General features: G+C 38.1%; 1 protein-coding gene across 1 annotated transcript in view; it reads left to right on the top strand.

Annotated features, from left to right (window-relative positions):
- Nucleotides 1-23,778, top strand: part of LOC121894696 (contactin-4) — a 115,964-nt gene that overhangs the window by 82,524 nt on the left and 9,662 nt on the right. Inside the window, exons 13-21 of the mRNA XM_042407468.1 lie at nt 3,003-3,130; nt 3,714-3,886; nt 5,280-5,397; nt 7,380-7,538; nt 9,563-9,712; nt 10,330-10,400; nt 10,816-11,050; nt 11,170-11,285; nt 22,307-22,487. Of these exons, the coding sequence (XP_042263402.1) occupies nt 3,003-3,130; nt 3,714-3,886; nt 5,280-5,397; nt 7,380-7,538; nt 9,563-9,712; nt 10,330-10,400; nt 10,816-11,050; nt 11,170-11,285; nt 22,307-22,487 (1,331 nt within the window). The remainder of the gene's footprint in view (nt 1-3,002; nt 3,131-3,713; nt 3,887-5,279; nt 5,398-7,379; nt 7,539-9,562; nt 9,713-10,329; nt 10,401-10,815; nt 11,051-11,169; nt 11,286-22,306; nt 22,488-23,778) is intronic.

Here is a 23,778-nt window from a genome sequence, read left to right as displayed (position 1 = left end):
GACTTTGGAAATCAGTGTTGCATAAAACAGGCTTGTTTGGTCCAAGAAAGGGATTTCTCTAGACAGACACCTTATATGTCACGTAGATATAGATGATGGATTTCTGTTGACACACTGTAGTTTTGTCTGATGCCTTTTCAATAGATGTGAGAATCAGGCCATGACCCCTACTCTATCGGTTTTGTAAGGATACAAGATAAAGAGTACAATACGATTTAGCTGTTTGAAACTTCAAAGCATCCAGTGTCCCACAGTTTCACAGCTCCTCAAAGCAGTCAAAGTGCTGGATGTAGAACTTAGATCCTGTAGGGACGCTCTCTGTGTGAAAACCACAGAGAAAAACAATCCAACTACATCCTTCAGTGAAACTCTACCTCAGGCTATGTGATAGGCCACACCACATCATGATATAAGGTCTGAGGTAACACCTACGAGCTGTTGTTGCACTGGGCCTTAGCACAAACTAATACACACAATAAGAACCAACAGAGTGTAAGTTCAGCATGACAGCCGCTTTCATGAGTTGGGGAGGTTCAGGTTAAATGTTCATGCAGGTTTTGGACTGGTAACTGCTAGAAAGGTCCAAAAATATGTTTGATGTAAACAGAATCAAAGTTTCTAGAAAACTTCAGAACAGTTTACCAGTTGTCAACAATCAATGAAAATCTCTTTCTGTTTGCCGGACCGTGGGACTTAAAGTAGATCTGAGGCACTCCAAACAGAAACTCTACAGGTCCACACATTAAAATAGCCCCCCCATCAAAAGCAGTATAACATGCAAATAAATGTAATATGGTTTTAGAATGTATATGTTGAGCACCAGCTTTTATATTAATAGACAGTTACAATTAGACTCTAAATGGTAGCTCACAGCAGAACCACTGACACTATATTAGGTCATTAGCCTTAATTGCATGTTTGTGTGCATGCTTTAGCCAGCAGTGAACATTTAGTCAAAGAGCAGAGGCCGTCTTCAAGCCTCTACATTCAAAGGAGAATGTTATTTTGTGGTGTGCGAAAAATAAAAAATAAAACCATAGCTTCCAAAAAAAGGTCCATATTTATGCAGAGTTGTCTCCTGTTTTCTTCTTGTGACATTGAAGGTGAAAAGATACTGCTTGAAAATGTGAACACGTATATTAGCAAAGCAGCAAAACAGGGTTATGTTAAAATGGAACAAGAGTTTGATATCTAACTAGTTCTACATTACAATACAAGAATCTTTTTTTTTAGCATTACATGTCTTCTACATGGATCATCAAGTGCATATTGAAGAGTTCTTGTTTATAATATTTGCTCATATACTAAAATATGAGCAAATATACCTATCAAACAGAGGGAATTAGAAATAAAGGCCTCTCTCTAATATAAGCCTGCTTCCAATTAAGGCCACAGGAGCTTTGTCGGATCATAATAAAAAAGCCATACATGGTAAATGTGACATTTAAAGTACAGCTTTTTGAATTTCAAATTTTTGAATTGTTAAATTGTTAAAATGATTACAAGGAAGAGACAGTGTGTCATGGCACTCTGACCACAGTGCTGTTTAATGGACTGTTTTAACACTGTGGCATATGCTGATTCTAATTTTCATTTGACACATAACCAACATGCAAATGTAAAGTGTGTAGCTGCTATCCTTCTGTTGTTTTCCCTTCTCTTTTTTATTTGGATCTGGCTCAGATCAATATGTACAGCCGTATTTCCATAAACTATCTGTAACTCACTGGACCTGCCTTCACATGTGACCAGTGGGATTGATTAGTTATCATAGCTGCCATGGTTTGGTCATGAGGAAAGGAAGAAAAGTTACCCAGGCATTACCCAGGCAGCGCATTTGGACAAGAATAGAAATTCACAGAATGGAACGGAGTTTGTCTACAAAGCAGATAGTTCTTTACGTTTCTATTTGTTTTGCAGCTCATTGCCCCTCAGGTCATGTTCTCAGTGCGCCTCCATCACTCAGCGTTTGATATTTTTGTCAATAAATCAGCGCAAAGCACCCTGTGTCAGACATGCTCTCTGGGTCTCAGCTCAGCCCGAGTGAATACATATTTATTCTTGGGAGCCAATATGAAATTGTTTGATTTTTGAGCTGGCTGCTCACAGAATTTCTGTTTGATTTACTGAATCCAAAGGTCACAACAGGAGAGCATCATCTGCCTCGTTTATGCATATGTTTACATGCTTTCCAACTTGTCTGTTTAGAAACAAGGTGCCAAAATTACTATTCGTAGAATTGGGGGTATTATAAATAAAAATGTCTCCTCTTTTTCACACTTAAAAGTTTTATTTATTTGACCACAATTCCACGGGAGAGTCTTTTAACAAAGGGAAATGTTGAATGTAGAAGTACAGTAAGTCGCAATCTGTCACTAATGTACGGCGAGGTCAACATTTCTCTGTGTAATTGTTGTTTTAGTCATGTTTCCTTCAAGAGCTGTCATCACACTCCCAGTTTATTTCTCCCGTGAGACCTGCCTGACATGTTTTCAAGTGAGATGCTTCTATATGCACATCTCCACATTATTACTTTTCAGAAATGGCTTGTAGTGTGTTGATATTATCTCCACGTGTTGTTGAGTGATAAGGCTTCAGGTAAAGATCACATTCAAATTGCCTCTCTCCAGTTTTGCGCTCCTCTTCCTATCGCTGTCCTGCCTGGCCCTGGTGGCCTGTTGTATATCCAATTAATATGTGCATTTAAGCTATTGTGCTGTCAATAGTATGCTGACCTACAGCAAATCTGTTCTGCTTCAGCAAAGATAATTGTTATCTTCTGAGGCGTGTAAATAGACTTTTGCAATAGATTCTGTAGCCTTCATTCAAAATGAAAAAAATGAAAGTTTAAATGGTTTGAGAAAAGAGACCGTATCTCAGCCAGGAAGTAGTTCATTTTGTTCTTATTATCGCTTTTCATCCAATTAACACCTAAATAGTGTTTAAGCAAATGAGACATGTGAAATCATGATGGGCTGTTTCAGTTTTGTCACTCTCCTCAGACAGACTATCATGGAGGATGGGACTCTGCGTATCACCAACATCAGCAAATCTGACGGAGGCAGGTATACATGTGTGGCCAGAAACCATTTTGGAACATCTAGCAGCTCAGGAACGCTGATGGTGAAAGGTACTCTTTTTTCTCTGTTCACAGGTTTTCACTACTGTACCTTTTAAGGCAAAGGGTTTAAACTTTTGTTAAGGGGAAAAAAAATACTAACTCAAGCATGAAATTGATAATGAAATATATAGCCGTTTTATGTTCCCGCCGGTTTGACAGACATATAAGTCATCCATGGTTTTGTCAGCTGTGAGTTATTGTTCATGTAGCAGAGGGGGGCACACCATCGGCGTTTGTAGCTGTGAGTGAAGAATTTTTTTGTCACCAACATTTAATTTAAAAAGAGCTGCTGTAGCATTTTTACATTTGGGTTTTTAAATAATGATGATTATAGAGAGAGACTACTTTTTTTTCGTTCTAGTTGACATTGTGATTGCAGTGTGTTTAATTATTCATTACTGAGTTATGGGAGGCATTCGCTTCCTAAGTGAAGTTATTTAAGGTCACTTAATTACACTGATAGAGCAGAATCTGTCTCACTATTCTGGGCAAATTAAGCTTTATTACCTTCTTCATTCAGATGGTTTTTATAGAGATACAGTGATACATACAGTAATAAATGATTCTCTTTTTTTCCCCTGAATTGCTGTAGAGCCCACGAAGATCATTGTTCCACCCTTGAGTTTGGACGCCACCGTGGGACAGAGCCTTGTGTTGCCGTGCGAGGTGTCCAGTGATTCTACTCTGAGCCCCATCTTCAAGTGGTTTTTCAATGGCAAAGCAATTGATTTCAGCAGGCAGGAGCACTTTGCGATGATTGGAGGGGTATGTATAATGTGTGTGAACACTGCCAAAAATCACCAGGCATAGGTCTAAGAAAATCAGTTCCAATGATTTGACCTACATCATTTTTTTGTAGGTGGAGGCTGACAGAGACTGATCATTTCTCTGAGACTGATATATTAAAGCTCCTGAGAGCTATTCTTTTCTGCTCGTTTTCAGTGCCTTAATATTCTGTGTTATTCACATCACAAATTCTAAGGTTTGAGTCTGTGTGGAATTTTCTTAAATGCTTCTCATTTTTCATTAAAAACTGGATTAAGAATTTATGTATTTAATGGAGAAAAAAAAGCTTTATTATACCAGGAGACCCCTTTGCAGCTATTAAATAATAGTGAAATATTAGGATATGTAGGTGGTGGCATCACTGATGTCGTCTTCCCTATAGTCTAACATAAAAACAGATGTATGTAATCTTAAAGCAATTGTTCGACACTTTTGGAATTGCACCTATTTGCTTTCTTAACAAGAGTAAGCGGAGAAGATTGATACTGTGAGAATGGTATCAGTCTTCTCATCTAACTCTCAGCAAGAAAGCAAATAAGCATTTTTCCAAAAACTGTTCTTTATATATACTGTAGATTGAACTTCTTCTACGAGATTATAAAAGCATTAGAGGAATTCTTGTTTTAGGATGGGTTTTGCCTTGAAGCCTGTGTGTCAGAAACAGTGTATACCTATTTCAGAGATGCCAGCAGATGTTACTGTGTGTTATTTCTGAGGGGAAAACCTGTAAACAGGGATGACATTTCTCCAGCCTGGAGGTAATCTCACTGTATGAACAAATCAATCAATTTCTCCCTGAACAAAGGAGCCTAAATTTTTGTGATTACAAGATTTATGCTCCCTCCGGTTCAGCACACCAGGCCTACTGAAGACGATGTACAACACTGACATTTCCATTGAACATAATCACAACAGCTGTTTAACTTGCTTTTTCTGTCTGCACAGAGGGAACAATTTGTGAATCGCTGTATTTTGTAGAAGAAAGAATTTGAAAATCATGTGCGTGTGTATATACACAGTGATGAAGTGCAAAAGGCAACTCTGAAAATGTCTTTCTAAAGCCATTTATCTGAGCTGTAAGGGTAACGTGTAAACACAACACTGACATAAAGAGAAAAAAAATTGTTTCAAAACAAATTAATTCAGTTTTACATTGTAAGAAAGGCTACACAAAAATAACTTGTTTTGCTAGACTGTCATGTTCTGCAGTGAGTTCTTCCAAGCTTCTTTTATGGAGGATTTACAGCACATGCCTGAGAAAGAAATTTAATGTGTTCCAAGGATTTTCCATACTATTTTTTTGGCTCCAACTTTGCTATTTCTCGTGTTTTTCCTCTGCAAGACTTTTATACGTACGTGCCTTTGTCATTAGGGATTTGCAGGTGACCTGATGGTGAGGAACATTCAGCTGAAGCATTCTGGGAAGTATGTGTGTATGGTACATACTGAAGTTGACACCGTCTCAGCAGCAGCAGACTTAATTGTCAGAGGTATGCTGTCATCTTGCAGCACTCTCCATGGAGGTTTTCTATTTCTTGTTTTTCCGAGGAGTGTATGCTTTTCTTAACATTATGACACACGTATCTCACTGCTGTCAGATGAAGGCTGTATCACCAAGATGCCAGTTTTCAGAGTGAAAACTAAGTGTACTTTCAGATTGACAACCACAAACTTACGAAATAAGAGAATTGTTGTGTCAAAACAGATCATGGGTTAAAAACCCATGATCTGTTTTTGACTCTATGATCGTTACACTTATACAGGAGATACAGATAAGTTACCCCAAAGGCTTCAGGGTTTCCAAAAGATCAGAGACCAATAAAAACATTTTCTCAAGAATTTGTTTACCACAAATTAGACACCAAATACTCTGTAGAAGGCATCTTTGATGTTGAAACTTGAGTATCTGTAATAACTTTATACACATATTTCTGAGCTGATGTGCTAAGCATCAGTGATTCATTTAATTCCAGGGCCCCACTTGACGTTTTGGACAAGTGTCCTAATTGGCATTTAGGGATAATTATTATGTATTCCTTACTCAAAAAGGTTATAAATGACCTGTTACTTGATTAATATTAGTTGTTAGGGCTGTTACTTCTGGTGTCAAATCTAAAATGCTTTCTCACATTACTTTTCCAATGATTATCCATTTAGAACAGCTTGCAAATTTTCTCCATTTTGCATTGGTGAAGAGAGAATAGCCTTTAAGTAAAGTAATATAAATTTTGAATTTGAAACAGATGATTACTACTAATTATAATGTATATTTTCCCCACATTTGAACAGAAGCTTGAATTTCGAATAAAACGTGACAGTCCTAGTTGGTAGTTATTAGTTTTTTTCCATTACAAATCAAAACTCAATTTTTTTCTTGGATTTGGGGGATTGGAGCTCTTTACATCTACAATTTAACATTATATAGTGACTGTATTATAATGTTGTAATCACAAATATAAGTCCTGAAAGTAAAACGTCATGTGTGCAAGGTCATAGTCAGCCATGATGAAAATACGAAACCAAATAGAAAAGGTGGTCCAGACAAGCCCAAAAAAGAGGAAAATACTACTATTGTCTGGGATGTTCAAACAGGTAAAGCATGTCAGATGGTGCAACTTTCACATATGGATATTTTTCTGTCTGCATAATCTGAAATTAAGCAACACTGATGCCCAGTGAACTTCTTCCACTAACAGGTAGTCCCTCTGAGGGCTTGATGCTACTTTTGCAGATTTGTGAGGCTTAGCAGGAAATCCCTGCCTGTTTGTTTGATCTCATGTTTCTGCTTTCCATAATTTCAATGACATTCCCATTGAAAATCCTGTCTTGTTTTCCAAATCCCTGGTTATTAATGTTGTCTCATGTTATTGTTCAGCACTGATTTCTCTCCTACAGTATATACGTGTGGTGTTCACTGCAACCAAGCTCCATAAGGCTCTTTTCTGTCTTGGTGAAGGCAAACATGCCTTCAAGGGCGAACTAGGGCAAATTTCAAAGTTCTTTTCACTTGTCTATACTGCATGATTCACCTTTTTAGCCTAAAAATGATTTTGATATAACCAGGAAATTATTCTGTTATATCACTATTCATCAATCACAATTCAGCAGTGTGTATAGAGAACAGACAATTTAACTTTAAACTTAAACTTGAATTTAATTTATCTTCAACTGAAATCCACTGGCCTCATATATAAGTAAGCTGAGACATTGTCTTCCCTCTTATTGTCTAACCTGAGCTCATACTCGACTGTTCTATTCAGTGCACTTATTAGACTGGCACTTCCAACAGAATCCATTATATGGGCACTAGCTCTAACTTGAGGTTGTTAGCAGAGTTATGAATCACTGAACACCTCTCGTGGGGTCAGAGTCTGATATGTATGAAGCCAAACTGAAGTGATTTCATTTGTTTCAGCTGCTGTTGTGCAGTGAGGCTGACGCAAGTGTCTGTCCTTGTTTCGTGGTGTTGCAGGACCTCCCGGTGCCCCGGAGGGCCTGGTGGTGACTGACATTACTGACACCACCGCACAACTGTCCTGGGGATCTGGATCCGACAACCACAGTCCCGTTACCATGTACATGGTGCAGGCCAGGACCCCTTTCTCTATAGGCTGGCAGAGTGTGAGAACAGGTAACAGCTGCATCACCATCACATGCTTTTGTTTTCAATTGTGGAAGTCAGTATGAGGAATTATTACACTGTAATATGTGAGGCCATGGTGATTTAAAAGACTTTTAGATGCACTGCTCGTAATAAAGAAAAGTATTTCATGGAACTTCTTATGAATAAAACACAAAGTTTGCAAGCTGTCGATAACTCATCTTTAGTAAAAAACAAAACAGTTGTTATAGAAATGGACAAAAGCAAATCATCATTATTTTCACGAGCAAGCAGCAAAATGATAAAGATCCTATTGTTAAAGTTATTCTCTCTTTGTATTTTTCAGTCTGATGGTTACATACTGAAAGTCATAATGCAGCTCAGGAATTAATCAGCATCTTAGCACACAAGATGGTCAGACTAGCTACAATTTTTTTTTTTTAAGATTTTTTTTAAAGAATTGTTATCAAGATTTGTACTGAGCAGGACATTTTACAGCTGAAAAGTAGTGTAGTTGTGGCGTCAATGCAAACATATATTTGGCATTCGGTACTACAATATCTTGTTACCTATCAGCTAGTGATACTGATATAGACTAATATTGATCAGTGTATCAGCCTGGCCAATTAATTGATGGAGTTCTAGTTCAAACAGCTGCGTGTGCAGTTTGGAGCAAAAAATAGTGCATACAAGTAGGAAAATGTCATATTTGATTTCAGCCATAGGATGTCCATCTATATTTTTTATACTTTTCCTCATTAGATATGAAAATAGTGGCAATTATTTTTCCTGGGGTTCACACTTTCGGTGTTTGGTGTAGAACCAAACACAGAAAGCACAGAATTAAAGGACAGGTTCACAATTTTTCAAGTCTGTCTTAAAACAACAGTCAGGTGTCCATATGAACAGTGAAAGAGGCTCGCTGTAATCATTCCTCCTACTTATACTGGCTATCAATGTAAATGATGGGGGCCAAAATCCACAGTGTGTCCACACAGTCATTTTGTGCAAAAATGCATTAAGAAGTTGACGTGAAGCTTATATGAGGCTTCAGCAGTCTGAGTTAGTCATATCAAGTGGATATCTGCCACATTTACAGTCTTTTTAGCTTCAGATTCCCTCTTTTTGTTTCCTGACAGTGTTTCAAGAATTTCAAATGAACTAATGAAATATCAGAGAAGCTTTGATTCAACTCTGTTATTTTTTAGATTGTTGTTAGTGGTGTTGATGCATTATGTAAAATTATATTTTGATATTATTATTGACTTTATGTGTCTTCATGGACTTTGTCTGGGATACTGATCCTGATTATCACAAGTAAATTCGTGATTTTTAACTTTGTTATATAAATTCAATCTAAGAATGTTTTAAAATATCACCATCCTGTTCACATTCACACCATCAACATACATACAGTACTTAAATGTGCCAAAAGTTGGTTTAGCATTGCTATGGAAGCCTAGTGTTAATGTATTATGATGTTTCGATCCATCATTAAGCTCTGTGATGGGTAACAGGCTCTGAGTCCTCTGACAGGTGACATCATATTTGGCAGCAATATTCAGTAAAGCCTGATTGAGTGAAACGCCTTTATTCCTCAGACCTAAATTAATTACATCCCTCTGTAACCTCAACTGTTTCTTTCAGATTACAATTTTATCCGAGAGACGCTGATTTAAAACATAATAAGGCGATTGCAGGAAGATGTTTAGCTCAATAATGTCAGTCACTTTAACTGAAGCGACCCCTTCTGACAGCTTATTAATTCTATTTATTAATTGTGTTTATGTGTAAAATAGCATTGTGACACACAGGCATTGCTGTTCAAATATCCACAATAATTGCAGAACGTGCAGAGCTGGTGGACCGGTTACACCCTGAAACATACTGTAATTGGAATAGTATTATAAGATTAACAAATGTCACCATTTCAGTCTGATGTACTTCACTGGTTTGTGAAATGTTTTTATATTTGTTGGAGACAGATTGTGAAATGTGCCTCAGTAAAAAAAAAAAAAAAAAACACATCTCAATTCTAAATTCTTTAATCCTAGTTCCTGATTCTGTGCCTGGACAGATGATGCATGCAACAGTGAAAGATTTGAACCCCTGGGTGGATTATGAATTCAGGGTGGTGGCAATCAACAGTGTTGGTGTTGGAGAGCCCAGCACACCATCAAAACAGATTCGAACCAAAGCAGCAGGTATCCTCTCAATTTCTTGTTTCTCTACATAACAAATTAATCGGTCCCACTTGTAAAATGTAATTTAACTGTTTAATTATTTTCACTTTCCTTTAGTGCTCCCTGTGATGTTACTCATTTAAAATCTGTTGTTCATGTCCATGAGTGGAAACTCAATTACACTTTTAAACATTTAAGTATCAACGCTGAGCTTATGTGTGTCAGCACTCTGGAACTTGTGCCATGATTAATTAATGGTTGCATCAACAGAAAATTTCACCTATCCACACATGCCATGAGGCAATGACATGAAAGTGTCTATTTTGAGCTGGTTCGGAGAGTAATTCCATCCCGCTGGTTGAATCACAAGGGAACAAGTTTCCCGTTGTGCTTCACACATGGGGCTGACATATGGTGCACGGCTAATAACGGCACCATTCACGGGTGGTAATGCCACTGTCAACAAAAACCTAATTCCTCTGCTGCGTGATTAACTGGTTTTGTGTAAATAAGGAGCTCTACAGAGTGGCTGTGATCACCTCATTCAAAGCTCTGTGGTTTAATAAAATCCTCTACACCTGCCTTAGACATATCAGTCCAAACTGAAGGATGATTAAGTTTTCTTTGTGCCCGTTTAGTTCCCAAGGTTGCACCAGTTAACGTGAGTGGTGGTGGAGGAGCTCGAGGAGAACTTGTCATCATGTGGGAGGTAAGAGAATCATTTATAAGTGAGCATCGATTGTGACAGAGAATTCTCTGAATCTTTTGACGAGTATGGACTTTTGGCAGAGTTAGTGTATCAGTGGTGGTCTGGCTTCATGGAATTGCTTTTAATTAAAGGCAGAGCTTTTCTGATTTTCTGCCTGATGACTCCCCCTGTTGTGTAAATCAAAACTGAAGATATGGAGCTAGTGCAAATTTCATATGTGTAAATCTAGAATTGGGAGACAATTTTACATTTTTTGGAAGAGGCTCAAAGCACAGAAAGATGCTGCAGTGGTACATTCGCTCAATGGTCTGTCAGACATAAAACTATCTCTGCTTCACTTTTTTACAACTCCCTTATTTAATTTCTGTGCACAGTTGTTTGGGCCAAAGGCGTAACTTTTCTATCCCTATCTCAGCCAGTTCCAGAGGAACAGCAGAGCGGAGAGGACTTTGGCTATGTCGTGGCTTTCCGCCCACTTGGCAGCAGCACCTGGATCCAGACAGTGCTGGCATCACCTGATGCATCGAGATATATTTACAGAAATGACAGCATCGCACCTCTGTCCCAGTTTGAAGTGAAAGTAGGAGTCTACAACAGCATTGGAGAGGGACCGTTCAGCCGTGTCGTGAAAGTGTTTTCTGCAGAGGAAGGTGAGTGTATTCACCTGTACACGCTGTAAACAGTAATTAAGTTAATCGTGTTAATTTAAAAAATTTATGGTTTCACTCTTAATTGCAAAAATGAATAATTCATGATCTATGCTATTTAGAGCCCACCGAGGCTCCATCAAGAGTATGGGCTCGTGCAGTGTCAGCCTCTGAGATCGAGGTGTACTGGGAACCAATTCCCCCTGGGTCCAGCAGTGAGAAGATCATTGCATATGAGGTATGTAGAAAAAAAAACCTTGGAATAATAATGCTACAAGGTATATTCAAACAAGGAGTAGACATTAATCCCAGAATGATTGACAGTACAATAAGCTGGCGTTCATTTGAATATAACTGCCGATGGCGACAACATAGAAATATTCTGACATTAAAATACTGTACATGTTTGAGCGGCAGATTTTTCACAGGCTAATCCAGGGGATGAAGAGGTCTGTTGGCAGCTGTTCCAGTCTCCAAAAGAGCTCAATACCCAAGGCTGTCTGAGAGCTGCTATTAAAAAAAAGAAATAAATAAAAAAGTGTGAACATCATTCATCACTATCCTCTACAACAAAGGCTCTCCTGGGATTTGGTTGTGGAAAACCTAGATAAAAATAACACTCTCTCCTAAACCCCAGATATTTTACATGGCAGGGTATGCCCTGGTGGCCTGACCTCTGCAGAGAAGCTTTGAGGTCATTGCCAGTGTTTGGTCAACACATTGTTATAAGACAGCAGTTTGAGGCACCATGGTGAGTGGTTTTGGAACGAGACAAAATGGTTAATTGAGCAGAGGCTGATGTTTGCATGAGTATTCATGCTAAATCTGGGAAAACTAATTCCACAGATTTCACCTCAAATATGACAATATACAACTTTTTTAAACTTTTGTCAAAAACATGTTTGATTTATTGGTATTTGTTTATGTTTTTCAGTGTTTCAGCATTTTCTAGGGCTCTTGCTCCATCCAAGGGGAGGGGGGGCAAACAATATTGTGAAAACTATTGAGCATTACAAAATAATATTAAGATGATTGGTGGATATGGTATTTGGCTTGTATGAGACATAATTATTTTTTTTTTAAATTTAATTCATAGTTTAAGTTCAGCTGTATCTCGAAAAGTACACCAATTTGCTGAAGCTCACATTTAGTGAAAACTGCTAAATTATTGTGATACCTAGAACTGCTTTTTCATTATTCATTCAAAAGTGGATCAAAATGCTACTAAATAATTTCTGACAATTTAAACTGAAGATATCAGATATTTTCTAAAATTTCTAAATTTTCAGTTTCACTGACTGATTCTGCTGTTTAGCTCTGAACTCTTCCTAGAGCCTGATAGAGGTGACAAAAATACTAATGTGATGTGCTTAAGAATATAACAAAGATTTTGACAACCGTTTATTATATGCTAGTGTAAAGTCATCTGTCAGTACTTGATTGGTGTTTAGCTAGAACATACTGGGCTGTAAAATGAAGTATGCAGTCAGCTAACATGAGATGTAAACAGAACAGAAAACTAAAAAAATGTGTAGTGTTTACAGTGTAGGATATCATTCCTTATAAGAAAAGTTAACTGCTTGTTACGTCTCCAAAATTAAACCAGGGAATGAGGAGAGTAAATATAAAATAATCCAGGGACAAAGAAGCAAGGAGAAAGGAAATATTAGCCTGACAATGCCAGACTAAAGCCTCTTTGACACATAGTTCCCTGTAAATTACTGGAATAACCTCTCAGGCACCACTAGTGATTTTCACTCAAATTTAGTTCCAAGCATATCAAATCTCAAGTATAGAAAACAACAAGTAGCCTTCTATGTTTTTAATTATCTTACCAAAGGATTGAGTAAACAGGTTTCACCTGACAAAGGTGTTGACAACATGAGGGTGAATATACATTAAAATTCTCACATTGATAAACTATTTTCTAAGTCCACTGGGTTTGTTTGATAAATATCCAAATTAAAATAATTTTAGTCTAAATTGCATGAATGGTATCCACTCAAATCATGTCTTAGTGAATCATTTGTAGAGGCTGGGCTCAACGCCAAGGAGTGTACTTCGATACGCTGCTACAGCACCCAGACGGTCAGTAATGTTTCTTTTTGGTTTTTAATTTGAGAAACATAGCAACTGCCTATACTGCCGACTATACAGTAATTATCAAATATTACTTTCTGGATAAGCAGACCTGAGCAGTCTACTTTTCTGTAGGACATGCTGACATACTGTGGTAAGCGTATTGTCTTATTTCCAGTTGCCGAAGCTTCTGTGCTGTGGTCTTTTCAGATGGTAATTTGGTAATGGTCTAATTTGAAAGTTAGTACTTATGTTATTTAGTTATGGAATTTTTTTCAATATTTTTTGAAAGTATATTTTAATATGCCGCTATAGCCTGTAAAGAAAATACAGTTGTACCAGCAGGGATACAGTAGTGCACAGAAGCCATTTCCATGGTTACCACGCACAGAGCACCTGGCGTTTACGTCTCCACTTCCTACCGCTAAGCAAAAGCGAAGCCAAAATATCTCCTTTCCGGGAGCTGCCATCTTGCTCGTGTGACTTCATTTGGAGCCAGAGTTTGTGCAGTAGTGCCTGACGGAGGTTTGAGAGTGGCTGTCACAGCTGTCAATCATGACATCACATCCCTTTTTATATAATCAAATAACTAATTAAAAACAAACTTATCAGAAAAATAAACAATGATTTACCCACCCAAACCCCCATAGAAAATGTGTCTGCCCCCCAACCACTTAAATCAATTAAATCAAAAGTAAACATAAGAGGAGTTATACATTAAAACCTAATAAAAAATTAACACCGTCACTGCAAAAGTACAACAAAATAGGAGAATTAAATGTGGACTCTTAAGTATTAGATCTCTGTCATCTAAAGTTGTATTAGTAGATGACCTAATTTCAGATTATCATATTGATTTATTTTGTCTTACTGAAACCTGACTATGTCATAAAGAAATATGTTAGCCTAAATGAATCCACTCCCCCCAGTCATATTAATACTCACATTCCTCGAGACACTGGCCGAGGAGGTGAAGTTGCAGCCATTTTCAACTGAAAATTCAACATTTAATAGTCTTTCCACAAAATCCTCTTTTACCAGACCATTATTTAATAACTTGAATTCCTATTACTGGGCTACATGCCATCTGATAGTGCTGTAGCTAAGTTTAAGGAAGCGATTATGTCAGTATTTAATTCAATGCTATATCTCAATACAACAGAAGATTATGTTAACTCTAGTCCCTCTCAAATTGATCATCTTGTTGATATTGCTGCAGGTTCGCTGTAAATGATATTATACTCCATCGCCCCTTTAAAAAAGAAGATAATAAAACAAAAGAGGTTTGTTCCATGGTATAACTCCCAAACCCGCAAATTAAAGCAAACATCCCAAGAACTTGAATGGACATGGCGTTCCACCAAACTGGAAGAATCTCACTTAGTCTGGCAAGATAGTCTTAAAACATAAGAAGGAAGGTCCTCTGTAATGCCACAGCCGCCTATTACTCATTAATAGAGGAGAATAAAAACAGCCCTAGGTTTCTTTTCAGCACTTTGGCCAGGCTGACAAAGAGTCATAACTTTATTGATCCATGTATTCCTACAGCTCTCACTAGTAACAACTTAATGAGCTTCTTTAATGATAAAATTCTAACTATTAGAGACGAAATTCATCACCTCCTGCCCTCAACAGGCACCGATTTATCCTCAGAACCAGGAACCTTAGAAACAGCTGTAAAACTTGATATATATTTAAACTGTTTTTCTCCAGTTGACCTTCCTGAACTAACTTCAATGATTTTTTTTCATCTAAACCATCAACCTTTCTCTTAGACCCCATCCCAATTAGGCTGCTTAAGGAAGTCAGCCTTAAGCCCTTAGTTTGCACTTCTTTACTAGATATGATCAATCTGTCTTTATTAACAGGCTATGTACCACAGTCCTTTAAAGTAGCTGTAATTAAACCTCTTCCTAAAAGGCCTACTCTTGATTCAGGCGTTTTAATCAACTATAGACCTATATCTAATCTTCCCTTTCTCTCCGAGATCCTTGAGAAAGCAGTCGCCAATCAGTTGTGACTTTCTACCTAACAATAGTTTACTTGAGGATTTTCAGTCAGGATTTATAGTGCATCATACTACAGAGACAATACTGGTGAAAATTACAAATTACCTCCAAATTGCATTAGACAAAGGACTTCTCTCAGTCCTTGTTTTGTTAGATCTTAATGCATAATGCATAATGCATTTGACACCATTGACCATCACATCCTATTACAGAGACTGGAACATTTAATTGGCATTAAAGGAACCACATTAAGATGGTTTAAGTCCTATTTATCAGATCAATTTTAGTTTTTATATGTTAACATAACATAACAATGAATCCTCTATGCGCACAAAACTTAGACATGGAGTTCCACAAGGTTCTGTACTTGGACCAATACTATTCACCTTATATATGCTTCCTTTAGGTAATGCTATTAGGAAACACTTTTCATTGTTATGCAGATGATACCTAATTATATTTATCAATGAAGCCAGATGAAACCAATCAGTTAACTAAACTTCAAGCATGTCTTAAGGACATGGTTGACTTGCATTTTTCTGCCACTAAATGTAGACAAAACTGATGTTATTGTGCTTGGCCCTAAACACCTTAGAAACACATTATTTAATGATATAGCTACTCTACATGGCATTACCTTGGCCTCCAGCTCCACTGTAAGGAATCTGGGAGTTATCTTTGATCAGGATATGTCTTTGACTTCCCACAGAAAGGAAATTTCAAAGAATGCCTTTTTTCACCTACATAACATTGCAAAAATCAGGCACATCCTGTCTCATAAAGATGCAGAAAAACTAGTCCACACATTTGTTACTTCCAGGCTGGATTATTGCAGTTCCTTATTATCAGGCTACCTCAATAAATCTAAAGACTCTCCAGCTGATCCAGAATACAGCTGCATGTGTACTGACAAGAACTAGGAAAAGAGATCATATTTCTCCATTATTAGCTTCTCTGCATTGGCTTCCTGTAAAATCCAGAGTAGAATTTAAAATCCTTCTCCTCACCTACAACGTCCTTAATGGTCAGGCACCATCATATGTTAAAGAGCTCATATTACCCTATTACTCCCCTAGTACACTGCGCTCCCAGAATGCAGGCTTACTTGTGGTTCCTAGAGTCTCCAAAAGTAGAAGGCGCGGCCCAGGTTTCAGCTCAGAAGGCAGACACCCTTTCTATGTTTGAGAGTAGGCTTAAAACTCCTTTTTGATAAAGCTCACAGTTAGGGCTGGCTCCGGCTTGCCTTGGTGCCTTGCCCCTAGTTATGCTGCTATAGGCTTAGACTTATTATTACAGTTGTTATTGTTATTATTGTTTTTGCTGTACATCTCTGTGTCTCTCTCGCTCGCTCTCTCTCCCCTCTCCCCATCCCTCTCTCTCTCTCTCAACCCAACCGGTAAAGGCAGATGGCCGCCCACCTAGAGCCAGGGTTTGCTCAAGTTTTTTTTTCCCTTAAAGAGGAGTTTTTCCTCGCTGCCATCACCAAGTGCTTGGGGGAATGTTGGGTCTCTGTAAATTAAAGAGTATGGTCTTGACCTGACCTATATGAACAGTGTCATGACATAACTTTTGTTGTGATTTGGCACTATATAAATAAAACTGACTTGATTTGACTTGACTTTTAGAAAGTGACATATTTCATATTCAGTCAGGTATTCAGTTTCAGGATCCCTGCACTGTAGAAAGCTCATACCAGCAGTTTGACATTCAATCACAAGAATGGAAGAGGAGTGTCATTCAATTTCAGCTCATAGTTTTGTAATGGATCAGGTCAGTACTCAGCTGATTCAGCCCACGTCAGAAATACTGATAGATCATGCAGGTAGTACATAATGTTGCTTCAGCATGACACTTATAATAATGTAATATCTACAATAGGTGATATTGGATGCATTTAGATGAGAATTTTAACAGGGCTTTTCTCACTTGGTTTTCCAGTCATGGGCTGACCCTAAACTGTTGGCTTTTTTTGCTATAACTCCTCTATGTTGATCTTAATCCTGTACTTTTGTATACAAATTCTGACATTCAGGAATAACCCTGTTCTCAAATGTGACTAGTGGCCACCAGACACGGTTTTTCCAGAGGATATGTCACATTATGGACATAATTTAATCTTGAAATCATCCTGGGTGACAAGTTTCTCATTGGCTTGTTTCACTGCAATTAAACTGAGGGGTACACCAATGGGCTGGTGAGGATAAATAATGTCACTGCCAATGTACAGATTCTAAAAATTGATCAGGAACATCTTGTTGTGTAATGGTAGCTTGACCTTATTTAGCCAAGATCTATACGTTTGGAGACAACACACACTCCAAGTTGCAAGTTTGAGAAGGACCATTAGCTCAGTGTAAAAAACTCTCCAGTTTCATTACCACATCTGTAGAAGGGATAAGTTTGGAGAATATTTTAGAACATTTGGAGCATTACACAGTAAGAGCCAGAGTAAAGAATGCACTTTACAGACCACAATGTACTCTCAAATACTGAACATGGCAGCAAAGCTCCATCAGTAAATTCAACCAACTCTTTGTAAATAATTGTATACAGATTGATATAATAAGGCAGTTGAAAGCAAGAACTAATTGTGACCTATTTATGACCATTTCTGAATGCAACTGCTGTGATTGTAGGAAGACATCTACATTTAGGAACCTATGTGGTTTCCTCTCAAAGTCCAAAGACAAAATCATATGAATTAAAGACTGAATTCCCTATATGCAGCTGTGTGTTAATGGTGTACATTATATGGCAGGTCTTTGATATACTATAGTAACAGTATGATGTATAATGCGTTGTATATGACATTAGGCCTGTCTCAAAGGGCTTTGCAAACAATTCACATAAGGGGTTATATGATTAACACTTGATTGCAAAGGTCTCATACAGTATATCTATTTTTCTTGAGTCCCAGAAATGAGACACTGGAATACAAAGTTTTGAACCTGTCTTCTGGAGGCACTCCCAAAATAGCCTCCTTCTGTTTTGGTCCTGAATCTCCCCAAAGAGGACAGACACATCCTTATGAGAGGCCTCAGTGAGTCTCAGAGTCTAGCCAAAGAGGGAGGGAGATGGTGAAACTGGAGAGCAGAGCCCATTCATAATGTCCTGTCTATACAGTGTGCCAGAAAACTGTGCTTCACCAAAATGTATTTTATCAGTGGCTTTTGATATTCGTTTCCAGGCAATTATTTAGCTCCAACACTACAGATTCCTCTGATGTGCATTGCAAACAGTGACATAGCTCTGTGAAGCATGCTCACAGAGCATGCATGCTCTCTGAGAGTGTTTTCATATATGACATGAATCATGAGAGATAATAACATATGCTTTGTTATGTGAGTGCATTAAACAAGCAGATGTTTGTTAGCTTTTGTTCTTTTGATGGTTTCCTGAATATACTCTATGTTTCTATTTAGTAGAAATGTTTTAAACTAACACTGTTGAACCTGTATATACTATATTTCCCTCAAAACTGATCAATATAAGAGCAAATGAAGAATCAAATTGATAAGTAGAAACAATATTGTAGTCTAAACTGATAAAAACCTTCAGTGCCAATCCCCAGAGGCTGAGCAGCCAGCTGTGGAGCAGAGAGCCTGGAAAGCTCTCATATGCATCTGTCCCAGCATGGTATCAGCCCTAGAGGGCTCTTCATACAAGGTGGCCAACAAATACTATTTACACACTGGTGGCAATGCCTTTGATTTTAGTGAAGTGTTCCTCAACATGCCTACTTGACGTATTAGAAGATGATTACTACACATGCAGTGGTATTTTAGTCATATGCCACTTTGATTAGAACAGCTGTTTGAAAGGTATGAGACAAGTAATGTGACTGACTGAGAGGATAATGACTCATCACCACACCCTCTAATTTATGTATCACCCAACCTTTTGGCTTATAGTGCTGCTTCACCTGTATGAATGAAAATAGCAGGAGTACTTGGATACACCTTCTCCTACTCAGCACATGAGACCTAAATACAGCTGAGAGTGTTAACAAACTGAGAATACAAAAATTACTTCAGCAAACTCCACCTCTCAGCAGCACTACAAACTTTTGGGACTTTCTGCATCACCATCAGAACTATACAAGATGGGATATAGAAGTCTCTGATAGTAGCAAGATTAATCCATTATGCGACCATCGGCAAAATTGTCCTGCCCACCTGACCTGTTTAAGTCTATTGAGTCCATTGCACTCAGCAGACAACACATGGTAGGTCCATTATTTGCCCAGACACCCCCCAGGCCACAAATGCTGGAACAACCCCACATGGCCCCAGATTTTATCTACATTGGTTAAATATGGTAATTTGAATTACAACTTTATTTTTGAGTATGCACCATATGAGAACAATATATACTGAAATAATAAAGTTGCTCTTTCTTGTAGCTCCTCAACAAGACAGTGCAGGTAGGTAATAATGCAGGACCCACCATGGTAAGGTATTAGATATAGATATATAATCTCTACCGAATTTAAGAATTACCATATAATAACTGACAATACAGTGACCTTGAGGCATTTGGAGCCCCTGGGGGTTTGGGGTCCCAGGGCAGTTGCCCACTTTGTCTGCTGGTAATCCGGCCTTGTATCTGACTTGGACGTATGATTTAAATGTTACTGTAGTGAAACTGCCCTTCCTAACGGTGATAACAGTGGCGGATTTACCACTACAGTGGCCCCTTAATTTGAGTAAGAAGTCAACAAAAGTAGGCTTCTGATTTTTAGCCATTTGTATTAGCTGTAGATAGCTAGCTAATGGCAACTCGTATGTCAGCTGAAAAGCATGTCTGGCTTTTTAATGTAGCCACCTGCCTTGTATGAAAAGAAGAAACCTGAAAAAGGGGTAATAAATATGCATTTGATGGCTAACTCAGTAAAAGGCTGCCGCTAAAGTTTACAGGTCTCAGACAAAAATCCAGCATTCTCACCAGTTTATGATTGAGCTAGAAGACATGGAAAGAAAGGAGTGATGTTATTCTTGAGGGTAACTAGTTAGTTCTAGTATAAGTAGTATGATATTATAAGGAAAAAAATTATCTCAGACTGTTATTCAATTCTAACATACCACCTTTCAGATGTTTGATAGAAATACATAAGTAAGTAAGTTACTTGGACAAAGAGCACAGGTTAGATTTCTGCTTTACTGCTGGCATTTTCATACAGAAAAAACTTTACAGAGCAGGACAACGATGCAAACATGACCCCAAATCAGTGTTGTTCTAACCTAACCCTACAATATATTGTAGTTAATTAACAAATTACGGTACAGTAATTAACGTATTAGCCAGGCATGCTGACTTTAGCGTCTTCTTTGTGTGTGTTTTATGGATTTTTTTGTTTGTTTGTTTTGTAGATTGTTTAATGGATTCTTTACAATTTGCACTTGTATTTTCAGTTTTGGAAAGGTGATAAAAAAGACCAACCACCAAACTCTTAAAATACAAAGAGTATCGCTTTTATTGCAGCCTCATGTACACTGCATCAGCATGTGAAGAAAGCTATAGCTTGAGAGGCTTGCTGTGCCTAGTGACGATTGCTAAGCTATGATTGGACAATCCCTGTTTTGGGGAGGGTTTTAGTTAACGGTCAGTTTCCTTCATAATATAAGATGTGGTCATGCAGACAACAGAACACCTGCTGTTTTCTTCATCACATGAGTTTCTGGATGATTTTCCTGACTTACTGAGCAAAACTTCTGCAGACTTTGACTTGGTCATACTATCTCTGTTGTTCAGCTGGGATGTGGATAATCCATTGAAGTGGAAGCAAGTTTGTAGGCATGACTATCAAGTGCATACTCCAGACATATTCAGTACTATAGGGGAATACTGTCTATGGTAGGGGGTGTTGTGTTTGTTAGTATATTTTCTTTATTATGATTCTCTTTATTTATGCACATCTAAAGCTTTTAAAAATGAGAACATTCACTGAAACCACAGGGAATGCACATGCACATTTTTCATACTTTTAATAGCCTACATTAAGCTAAATCACCCATCCTCCATCTGTCCTACACTCCTCTCCACTTCAAAACATGAGGAATTTATAGCCAGCTTCAATACAAAACATTAGCAGTGTTCTTTGTGCTTCCACACACAAACACTGTTTAAAACCCCTGGAAAGGCAAATCCATGATTGGCTATTAATTATGTAATTTGGGATCTAATGTGCATATAGTATTAGAATACTATATGCACATTAGATTGTTAAAACACTTTAATAGTAGTATGGTGCACTTTACTGCCACTGTCTCCATAAGACTTTTAGATGCAACAAGACAGCTTAAGTCTCCTTAGACCCCCCTCTTTCATCCCTCTTTGAGAGTGTGTTTGGATTCTTAGCAGAGCTGGTTTTAAAACTTTTAACATCTTCTGCTCAGGTATTTCAGGTATTTTCCTAAAGTAAAATTGCTATAATTAAACCGCTGGTGGAAAAAGAAAAAAACACCCTAGATGCATCTGTTATCAGCAACTCCAGGCCTTGTCGCTAATCTGTCTTTCCCAAGTAAGATCCCTGAAAACCTGTGTGCAGCCAATTGAATAAGTACCTACTCTCAAACCATCTGTCTGACATTTTCCTGTCTGGTTTTCCTGTCTCGTGTTAGGGTCATACATGATCTCCCTATGAATACAGATTCTGACAAGCTCCTTATCCATGCACTCTTCATTCCCAGTATTGCGTTTGATATTGCTGATTGTGAAATACAGGATCACTCGGTAGCTTAAAAATGTGGGTTGGACTGCCTCAGGACTACAGTAGCTATAGGCAGATAGCATGGAACTCTCTTTCTTTCCCCTTTTAAGTTAGACCCTATAGAATCACTGCTACGGTACACGAAAGACTTAGATTAGCCCAAATATCTTACAACTTAATGAAATGGGAAAAAAACAAAAGGAGATTCCTTTAAGTAAACTTGATTATCCCTATTATATAAGTGTGTGCCCTAGTACTTCATGCTCTGCTGCCATATCCTGTGTAAACCTCTTTACATGTACTTTCAATCAAATGCACTGTATAGGGTGCGCTTTTTATAAGCACATTGTGACGCTCTCAGGTGGACAGATTTACAGATTTGAAAACAGCTTAAAAAGGGAAAAAAGCAGAGGTAGGCAATGTGGCTGGGGGTCTGTGGTAATGTTCATGTCTTTGGTTTAGGTTCTCTTCTGGGAGAAAGGATCTCAGCAGAGTGAAGCAGAGAGAGTGAGGGTTATCAACACCACAGCTCTGCTCTCTGGCTTGAAGGGCAGCACAGTCTATCTGATCTCAGTCAGAGCCCAAAACAGCGCTGGACTTGGACCGTGCAGCCCTGCTTTTAACATCACCACCAAGAAACCTCGTGAGTTGAACCACAGGACACAAAAATGTGCTTTATTCCATTTTTTGGCTTGTGAACATACTGTATGCAACCAGTAACACTTATTGGTTGCTGTAGTCATTTCTCCTGTCTAAACTGGCTGTGAAGCCAGCGCTATAGCCACCACTGAGGTCACTTCCTCTGTAATACTGTATTTCTGGGTCTTTAGGGGGGTTAACAACATAAAGAGGAGTTTACATACAATTACACACATATAATGGATGTTTTATGGCTGATTCTGATATTAATTCTAAGTGTGAAATTCTCATGTTTTAGACTAAAAATCTTAAAATCTGACAGGTTAAAAAACTTCATTTCAGATACAATTTACATAGAATATATTAAAAATAGTTTTAAAGTTTTAAAAGTTGTGTTTTTTAATACTCAAAAAAAATTTACAAAGATGATTGGTAGCTAGTAATTTTTTTTTTTACATGGTGGGTTCTGCTGCAGCAATTTGGACTCATGAGTACGTCCGGGTGGTCACTTGAAGGTTTGCTGCTGACAATAAACCTACACTTAACAATCAGAAAGATACCACATTCTGCTGGTAGTGGTCTGTAGGTTTATGAAGGGATTCAGCTAGTGTGAGGAGATAGAATGAATGGAGCAGCCAATGGCTTCTGCAATGTAACATATAGATTATGAGTATTGTTTTAAGTTAGACTTTAAAGGGGACTTATTATGCTTTTCCTTATTTTCTGTCATATATATATTACAATGTTGGATGCTCAGATTAAACGTGGCCAAAGTTTCAAATAATGAGGTAAACGTATGTAGACGTTATCCCTGTCTCCGGCGTTAGACTGCTCTGAACGCTTGGTTTCCAACAGTTTTTTCTACTTTCAGCCTGAGCCGATGTCGGTTTGTGACGGATTTCTTTATATGGTCATCTGTTCCATGCACACAAGTTCACTGCTCCGCTCTGCTAACATTATAGAACTTTTCCATTGTTTTTGGGGTAGTCACACTGAGCCATGACTCGAGTCCAGCTGGCATGCTGTGAGTGTTTTTCCATGACACAGCAGGGCAAAGTGAAATAAGTAGTTTACCTGTTGGAGGTGTGCTGGCCGTCTGCAGCTCTTCATCAAACATCTTCATCACTGTGGCTTTTTCTGCTTGTGCCATCCTCCCTGCATTATTTCTAACTGATCCACTGAACAAATAGCTTCAAATATCTCTGTTGTTGTGTTGACTGTTTTTTAGCACTGCTAACGAAGCTCTGCTGCTTCGGTGAGGAACACATTTAATTTCCTGTAAATTCTTCACAATA

The sequence above is a fragment of the Thunnus maccoyii genome, chromosome 3 (assembly GCF_910596095.1).
Source record: "Thunnus maccoyii chromosome 3, fThuMac1.1, whole genome shotgun sequence".
Lineage (NCBI taxonomy): Eukaryota > Metazoa > Chordata > Actinopteri > Scombriformes > Scombridae > Thunnus > Thunnus maccoyii.
The sequence above is the reverse complement of the archived record's forward strand: the minus strand, read 5'-3'. Positions and strand labels throughout refer to the sequence as shown.